This window comes from Glycine soja, chromosome 1 (assembly GCF_004193775.1).
Source record: "Glycine soja cultivar W05 chromosome 1, ASM419377v2, whole genome shotgun sequence".
In the NCBI taxonomy this organism is placed as follows: domain Eukaryota; kingdom Viridiplantae; phylum Streptophyta; class Magnoliopsida; order Fabales; family Fabaceae; genus Glycine; species Glycine soja.
Window position 1 is genome coordinate 8,216,907 of NC_041002.1, and position 8,797 is coordinate 8,225,703.

Here is an 8,797-nt window from a genome sequence, read left to right on the forward strand (position 1 = left end):
ATATATATTTAAAATTTTTTAATCAATATTTTTAAGATGACACTAATTAACTTTTGTCAATCATCATCATTATTAACGTTAAAGCCACGCGTCCCCTTTCCCATCCCGGGATCTTGACCGACACGTGGCGCCCCGTCTGCCCCCACCCTGAATTTGACACGTGTCTCTCCCTCCCTCGACAGCGACCTCATCTCTGCAGTGAAAAATCGTGTCAGTGTCGCCACGTGGCACCTATGCGTTCCCCTCGCGACACCCACTTGTCTCTTTTTCCTCACTCAACCCGTCACATCCCAGGGGCACTTTCGTCCTCGGATAAATATTATTATTCCTCTCTCACTTTCTCTCCTTTTTCTTCCTCTTTCAAACAAAACAAGTTTTTCTTCTTCTTCTTCTGCCCCCATTTTTTTCTCCTCACTCTCCTTCTCGTTTTCGTTCTCGCGGGTTTTTGTGAAGCCAAAAACTTTCAAGAAAGACAGAATCCGAGTTTGCTTTTTGCTGTTAATTGCTTCGTGGGGAGAGAGTGGAAGTAAAAGGAGAAAAATTCATTTATTTTCATATTCATTCGAATTAATTGCATTAATTTTAAGAGAAGAAGAAGAACAAAAAAGGAGCAGTTTTTGCGATCTGGGTGTGCGCTGTTTTTTGGCGTCATTTGATGACAAAGCGTCATCATCATCATCATCATGTTTCGTGTCATGGGTTTTGCTGATTTGAATCACCACTCGCCACCCCACCAGGGCTTGTTGTTTTGTGCAGCGCACGCGGGTTGTGTTGTGTGAGGAGCATGCGTTAGAATTAGAACAGCAAGTGTTGCTACTTCACGATGTTCTATGTGGTTTTGCCTTTGGTAACGTGCATTGATGGAGGATTATAAGAAGAACCATCCTTATCAGCAACAGCAACAGCATCAGCATCAGCAAGAAGAAGAGAAAGAAGTAGTGTGTGAGAAGATGGAGAGGTATCCTAGGGATTTGCTTCAAGGATTTTCCATCAGTGGTGTTGCTACTATTAGGGATGATAATAACAAAATTAACAATAATAACATGATGCAGCAACAACATCATGTTCTTCATCATCACCATGAGCAGCAGCAACAGCAAGAGCAGCATGAGGAGGACGATGAAGAGGTTGAGTTGAACCTTGGTCTTTCTCTCGGTGGAAGATTTGGGGTGGACAAGAACGCCAAAAAAAAGAGGCTTTTACGCTCTTCTTCTGTGGTGGGGACAATGCCTCTGTTCCGGCAGGACGATGCGGTGGCGCCGTCGGCGGCGGCGTTCCCGGCGCTCATGAGGACGTCGTCGCTGCCCACAGAGACCGAGGAGGAGTGGCGGAGGCGGAAGGAGATGCAGACGCTGCGCCGGATGGAGGCGAAGAGACGCCGCTCGGAGAAGCAGAGGGGTTCCCGGGAGGTCTTCGCCGGCGCCGGCGAGGAGGTGGAGGCAGGGGGGACTATGGCAATGGGATTCAACAAGTTTGGTTCTTCGGCGGTGGCGGTTCCGCCGCCGGGGTGGGGTGTTCCGGCAAAGCAAGTTGTTCTTGGTGATGTGTTGGGGAAGGGAAGGGGGTTTCAAGGATTGTTTGGGCAACCATCTTCTCAGGGTTCGGCTGATTCTCAAGGAGGAAGCTCTTCATCAATGTCTGAAATGGATAGCAAGGCTTTTCTAGGTAAATTTTGGTTACTCTATATCTGAGTTTAGTACTTTAGTTTAATTTTCTCTTGTTTGCATTATTATGTTACCTATTGGTTTTAAGTTGTTGACTTGTGTGTGTTTTGGACTGTTGTTTGTTGATTGAGATTGTGGTTCGCGTTGCGGTGAGACAGAAAATCTTTGCCGGAAAATGTGGCCATTGCGATTGTGATGCGATGGTAGAGCGTCAAAATGCCTTGAGGTTGCGGCCGCAATTGCGGTTGCGGACAGCAATTTAAAACCATGATTGAGATTGAGGTTGTGCTGCTTCGTGTGGTGGTGATTGTGTTTTGACCGTGTGATGGTTGATGAGGGCATGTTCTGATGTGTATTTGTGATTTGCGTATCGTTTTATCTGAGTGGCTTGCTTGTTTTAATGTCTCAATTGGTTATGTGAATTGGTCGCTAACAAGGGTGATGATGGAATGGAAATAGTATAAAAGATTTGATTCTGTTGTCATTTGTTCCTTAAGGTACTATTATGGTTTGTTACTTCTAGGGGAACTGAATATTTTTATTCAACCATCAACTGTGTTGTTTTATACATGTATTGAAGTTTACTCTACTGAAGTTGTTAACTTGTCAATCTCTTCCCTTAATGTTTTTTATTTTATTTCTTTATTTTGGTCACTGAATTTCTGAAAACTTCCAATGGTTATAAACTCGGGGCAATTCTTCCCCCTCCCTTTTTGGTCTCTCATTGTTATGCATTAGTCCCTTTCTGTATTGAAAAAGATTATTCTTTGTATGTCAAACTGTGTGATTTTGAGGTTTTCTTTTTCACCTCTCTTGCATGGTAGTAGTCACATTTATTCTGACTCTTTCGTAGTTTCTCTTGCACATGATTGCTGGATAGCATTGTTTGAAGTTATATTTGAATTAATCATGACAGAAAAAAGGAAGAGAAGATACTAGCTTACTTAATAAGGCCCTTGAATTTATTGGAGCTTATTTGAGATGGTTTGTCACTGTATTTAAGTAAACTGTGGCATTCCTCTAACGTTATGTGTTAGTGCAATTATGATTTTACAGGTTTTAGAGTTAATTTACACAGCTTCCTCTAACAGCGTTGAACTGAGCTGTCATTACTAGTTGCTAGATGGGGACAGATAAATATATTAAATGTCATGACCCCTTTCTTTTTTTCCATTTCAAACTCTGGTCATTAAAGATAAGCAGTAAAACCACTTATTCCCTATTATTAACATATTTGGAACTACTTTTTTATTTTTGAAGTAAAAGTGTTTATTGTTTGTTAACAATAAATTGAACCAAACACACACTGTCTGATGTTTTGTTTCTAAGCACCTTCATATGTTCTGGTAAACTTAAATTTGGGTGGGAAAAAAAGTAATTCAGCGCTCTTTGTATTTTACCTATCTTGGTGTGTCAGAGGTACTCAAATTTGGATTATATATCCTGGCTCTGGTTTCTAGATGTCAAATGTCTTATAATGCTCACTTATTGAAATTTGAACCATACATTCGATGATGTTATGGAATCTGAAGTTTGGCTAAATTCATGGAACTTATTACTTAATCCTTAAATTTTTGTATATTTGTGTCAAGGCAAGAACATTTTTACTGATAATGATACTACTTGCTCTATTTTGGTTGTTAAGCTTTATGAGACAGTTTCAATGTCATCCTAGTTTCCACCAGATGGTTAGTGTTTGTGCATGCTCACTGATATTGCAAGATCACTGTAATATTGATTTCCCAGTCTTGTTTGCAACAGATTACTTTGTCATTTTTCTCTTTATTTTTCCTCATTTGTTCTTTCATGATAATATGGGCAAGGGGGAGCCATTGACTGGGTTGGGTGGATTAAGCCAGGACCATTGCAATATTATGCCTGATGGCATTGTAGGCAACCATTGCGCTAGATATTGTAGGGTTTTTTATTTTTCCTTTATTGTTCTCTGGTTTTTTTCTGAATCGCACCATCACAATTCTCTTAATCTATTTCACTTGATCTAAATAAATAGGACAGATATTTCTCCGTGTGATAGTTGCAATAAAAGTATGTCTTGGCAGGTTTGATTGAGTTCACTTCTGAACAATTATAAGGTTTAACACGTGATAATAGCTTCATTTATCAAAACACACTTAAAAAACATTATGGTTTTACTTATGTCAACTAACAAGCCAATGCTAGTGGACTATGTTGGCATGCTCAGGACAGAAAGTATATCATTTAGGATCAATGGCATGCTTCAGGCATAGCCGCATATATAGGCGATGTATATCAACCTGTAAGTCGTGGATCGGCAGCCACGTAAATAATCATCAATCCTTATTAGTTCTTAACCTGTAATTTATTGTTATCATCCTTTGCTGATGGTATAACAAGAATTTTCCTTTCATTGAATAACTGAAATTTCCTGTCCTGGAAGGATCTACTCCATGCCTTGACATTAAATTTCTTTTTGAATCCAATATGTGTGTGCATGTACTTGCATTAGATAATATATCTTTGCTGGAATTGTGTATCGGAAATACAATAAATAGTTTGTGTGGAATAATCAATAATGAACTTAACCTTTTGTCTGTTTCAGAAGTTCATTCATTTACTTTCTAAATATTCACTGATTGATGTTTATAGCCTGCCATGGATGGTTTACTGGAGAATAAAACAAGACATAAATCTAGAAAAGAGAAAGGATCAAAAGGAAGTAGAAATTCACTAGTCTTGGAGCAAGTATACCCTTTCCTGCTTTTGATTTCAATGTAGCTTTGTTTCTTTGCTGACCCTTTGTTTGAAGCATCGATTGCTACTTTATGATGTTGGAGCATGTGTGCCTTTGGCTATAATCTATGTTCTTCCAAAGATGGAATTTGTGGTTGTATATATTCTATAACTTAACTGAAAAAGATGAAAATGAAAGGAAAACCAAACACCAAATTTAAGAAAAAGAAGATGATCCTATTTGGCTATGTAACCTGTTCTACCTGACAGGATCAAGTAGCTGTGGTGAAGCAAAAAGCCCTGTTAGTAATCAATCGATGCAAGAACGAAGCAGCCAGGATCCTGCGGGTTCAGGGGGAAAGATGAATGAGAATGTGACTAGAACTTCCAAAGCTGAGGCGGAGAATCCATCTAGGAAACCCCATCCTGCCCAAAAAATAACGGGAAGGCACATTGGGACAAACTCAATGGAAGACATGCCTTGTGTATTTACAAAAGGAGATGGTCCTAATGGAAGAAGAATTGAGGGTATCTTGTACAAATATGGTAAGGGGGAGGAAGTGAGGATCATGTGTGTGTGCCATGGAAACTTCCTCTCTCCAGCTGAGTTTGTTAAGCATGCTGGTGGTGGGGATGTCGCATACCCTCTTAGGCACATCGTTGTGAACCCTTCTGCTGCTCCCTTTTAGTGATGGAATTCCCTCTTTCCCTTCAACTATAGGGCTGTAATATAGGTTAACATTGAGGGAGTAAACATTAGTTTGGCAGTTTCTTTTGTCTTTGTCTCCATTTTTACTTAGCTCTTGAATGAAACAATATTATATATAAACACATGCCTCCCTTCTGGAAGGGAGGAATTCCTCACTTCCCCATCTTCATCTGTTTTTTTTGTGTGCCAAGGTGATTGTTGAAGACTGACTTTTTTGAGGCATACATCACTGAGGTAGGTTTTATCTTTTTAAATAAAGTTTGGCAAAATGTATAAACTTGGGATTAAACCCTTGTTGGGACATGTATAAACTATGGCAAAATGTATTGGTTTGACATCTCTATTTGTTGTCTTTAGTCATGGTAAAAAAGTGCCTTGCATGTCCTAGCAGGAGAGTTAACCGTTTAACATAAATAATGGCTTAAAGCAGACTTTTAAAAGTTTTTGCATTTTTAAGTTTTTTCCTTCTAAATAAAGATATGACTGAGAAGGTGGATCAATTGAGGTGTGATTATTCTAACTTAAGAGATTAGAATTGTCTTCAATAGAAAATATTTGTGGTCTAGACAAAAAAAATCAATTTTTTTTTAAGATGTAAGCTTATTTATTGTAATTCATTTTTTGTAACGTTTTTTTATTGATAACACGTTAACTCATCCAATCTTTTTTGAAATTTTGTTACTCGTAAAATATAGCTAACACTTTCGTTCAGTTCTTTTTAAAGGGAGTAATTAAAAGGCTTTTTTTTGCTAGTAATTGAAAAGGTTTTTTGGTTGGAAGGCTTAAAGCAAATACTTTAGTTACTTGCTTATAGGATTAGGGTTGATACATCATATCGTGCATTGGGAATTGGGAATAAAAGAAAGTAGAAGTATTTTATGTTTGTTGAAGTTTTGGAAAATCTATTAGCAGTCACATTACTCATATTATGAAAAAAATGTTTTAAGTATTTATATATAAGATTAATTTAGGCTTTAGCCTTTTAATTTTTTATGAATTGATTTTTCTAAATTTGTTTTTTAAAAAAGTGATTCTTACCATGCGATGTATGTCTGAATAATATGTGTTATGTCAGTATCATTTTAAGATGACATGATAAATTTATATAGTGACCAATATGTTTTTCAAAACTTAACTTTTCAAGATTAAAATTAATATAAAAATTTAAGAATGGATTTTCAAATCATTATATTTGAAGAAATTAATAAACATACAAAAAATAACTATAAGTTTAAATTATTACCAAGCCATATAATAAAATTTGAACGATCGGTGTAAATTATTTTTGAAAGAAATACATAAAGCCTTTTTTTTTCTAGAATAAAGTGTAGATATTGCTAAATTTCCATGAATATATACAGTAGTTAGCAATTTTTTTTACCACAGTATATTATTAGCAATTATATTATATTTATGTGCGTGTGATTTAATTCCACTTGTCTTTTTTTATATTTTTCAAAATAAAACTTCCAATATTTTAAAATAATCAACACAACAATTGTTAGAGTAACCACATTCATGTCAAACCTACCTATAGTAACCAGTGGGGTCCGAGATTTTATTTTGAGGGTAAAGGCAAATTTTAGTTTCTTTTTTCAAAAGCAAACATGAAAAGTTTTATACGCGCGTGTGCCCTTTCCCTCTACCCCTAGCTATTAATCTTTTCGATGATGATATGAAACTATGAAAGTAATTTCTCATCATGTTGTGTTGGGACCAAACTTTAAGCTTTGGTTTGTAATTAATTACTTATCCGTTGGCTTGACACTGAAGTTGACAAGAGGTTAATATCGAGCACAGAAATTCATCTGTCGTATCTTCATGATCTGGTCATGATATTATTTACATTGACATACCTAAATAATATCTCAATCATGGATTTGAAAAATCTAAAGTTGGCATGCATTTTTCTGTGTTCTCTACTTCTTGTACTATTATTTTCTAAAGATGATAGTGATATTTTATATGTTTATTAAACTACAGAAGGTAACAAAATGAACTTTCTAAAGTGGCTAAACATCATGCATCATATTTGTGTATGTGTGCTACTTGCTTTCCCTAAGGTCATCATCACCATCATTGGGTGTTTTTTTCTTTCTTTTTTAAAGAATATAATGTAAGATAGAGACAGCTATTTTCTTCCCCAACAAAGGAAACTTTTCCTTTACAAGGGATGCTACCTAATTTTCAAGGTTAACATAGGATGACACGATTTTAAGAAACTTTAAAAGGAAGGTGCGTTGGTATTTGTGCATGAATGTCGAATAGAGCATCGATCCTTGCAAAGCAAATTAAACCCTATTTTACGCGTGTCATTTTTTCAAACCCGAACTGATTAATTAATTAAAGGGAACGGAATTAAAAAAGTTACTAATATCAAACAAGGTAGCACTATATGGGTTGCTTTTGAGCTGTTTGACTCAATAGGATGGCTTATCATGTTGTAATATATATATATATATATATATATATATATATATATATATATATATATATATCAACGCTCAAAAGGACATTTTATTCTATGCTTCTTCTGATTTATACAGATACAAATAGGATATACACAAAGAAAAATCATATAGTAATAGTCATTACGTTTGCTTAATTTCATTGATATAGATTTTTTGAAACAAAAATAGATACTCTAAATGTAAATTAATACAGTCACCAAAAATCTAAATTAATAGAAGAAAATTCTGTTGATATAATGGAAATTAATGTATATTATATTTCACTTGTTATAATTATTGTATATCATATTAATATTACAAAATCAAAATTAAATAATTGAACATAAGTGGTTAATATGCTGAAGTTAATATTGAATTATTTGGGTAGTGTCCGAATTCAATTCTTGACAGAAACAATTTTGATCAAGCTTTACTTACCTCTTAAAAGAACACCAAATTAGTTAAAGTCCATTTTTCAAAATAAACTGAAGTATTTAGACAAAAAATATTAATACTACCAAAAACTACTCTCATTTACTAACAAAAAAGTGTCAGATGTTCCTTAAAAAGGTGTCAGATTAAAATTTTTTATTTAACAAAAACTAAATTATTATTATTATTATTGAGTTAAAATTTCTAACGGAAGTTCTTATAATTGTTTTGAATTATCAAAATGTTCCCATACTATTGAGAAAAAATGCTTATGAACTTTTAAATTTTATATGAATTTACAAGATTTTTGGATAATTTATGAAGGATGATTTCAAATTTCATAAGATCCTTTAAATCAAGAATAACTATGTTAATTCTTATTAGGTTGCTAGTGAGTATTTTTTATTTTTTATTTTTTACTTGTCACACATAATTATTGATTCACACGAATGACGTGATGATCTTAGACTAATAGGAAGAAAAATTACTACTAATATTACTTCAACTAACTTCAAAACTTTAAAAATTATAAAGGACAAGCAAATAACTGAATAAGCAGTTGTGGGTTTATATATAGTTTCACTGTCAAAATATTTTTTTAGTAAGCAAATAAATTTTATTAACAATTAAGGGATAGTTAAATCCAATTAATACACCGAAGTATAACTCCTTCCCCTAGTTACAACACCGCGGTAACACATAAAATCTAAATTAGAAAGCACGTATATAATTAAAACGGTGACAAATAATCCTTATTAGTGACTGTGTGCGTATGTATAAAACAGTGACAAAGTAGCCCTTGTTAGAGTGTGTGTACACGCGCATGGGTG

General features: G+C 34.7%; 1 protein-coding gene across 1 annotated transcript; it reads left to right on the forward strand.

The window, feature by feature from the left end:
- The first annotated feature begins 349 nt into the window (after positions 1-349).
- On the forward strand, positions 350-5,428 carry LOC114412133 (ninja-family protein AFP3-like). Its single transcript, XM_028375928.1, has 2 exons — positions 350-1,665; positions 4,647-5,428. The coding sequence occupies exons 1-2, from the start codon at positions 861-863 to the stop codon at positions 5,063-5,065; spliced, it is 1,224 nt and encodes a 407-aa protein (XP_028231729.1). The 5' UTR covers positions 350-860; the 3' UTR covers positions 5,066-5,428.
- The last annotated feature ends 3,369 nt before the right edge of the window (positions 5,429-8,797 follow it).

Excerpts from the sequence above, each read along its gene's own strand:
- LOC114412133 (XM_028375928.1), top strand. The coding sequence starts at position 861 with ATGGAGGATTATAAGAAGAACCATCCTTATCAGCAACAGCAACAGCAT. Across the intron at positions 1,666-4,646 it reads GGATAGCAAGGCTTTTCTAG|GATCAAGTAGCTGTGGTGAA; the intron begins GTAAATTTTGGT and ends TCTACCTGACAG.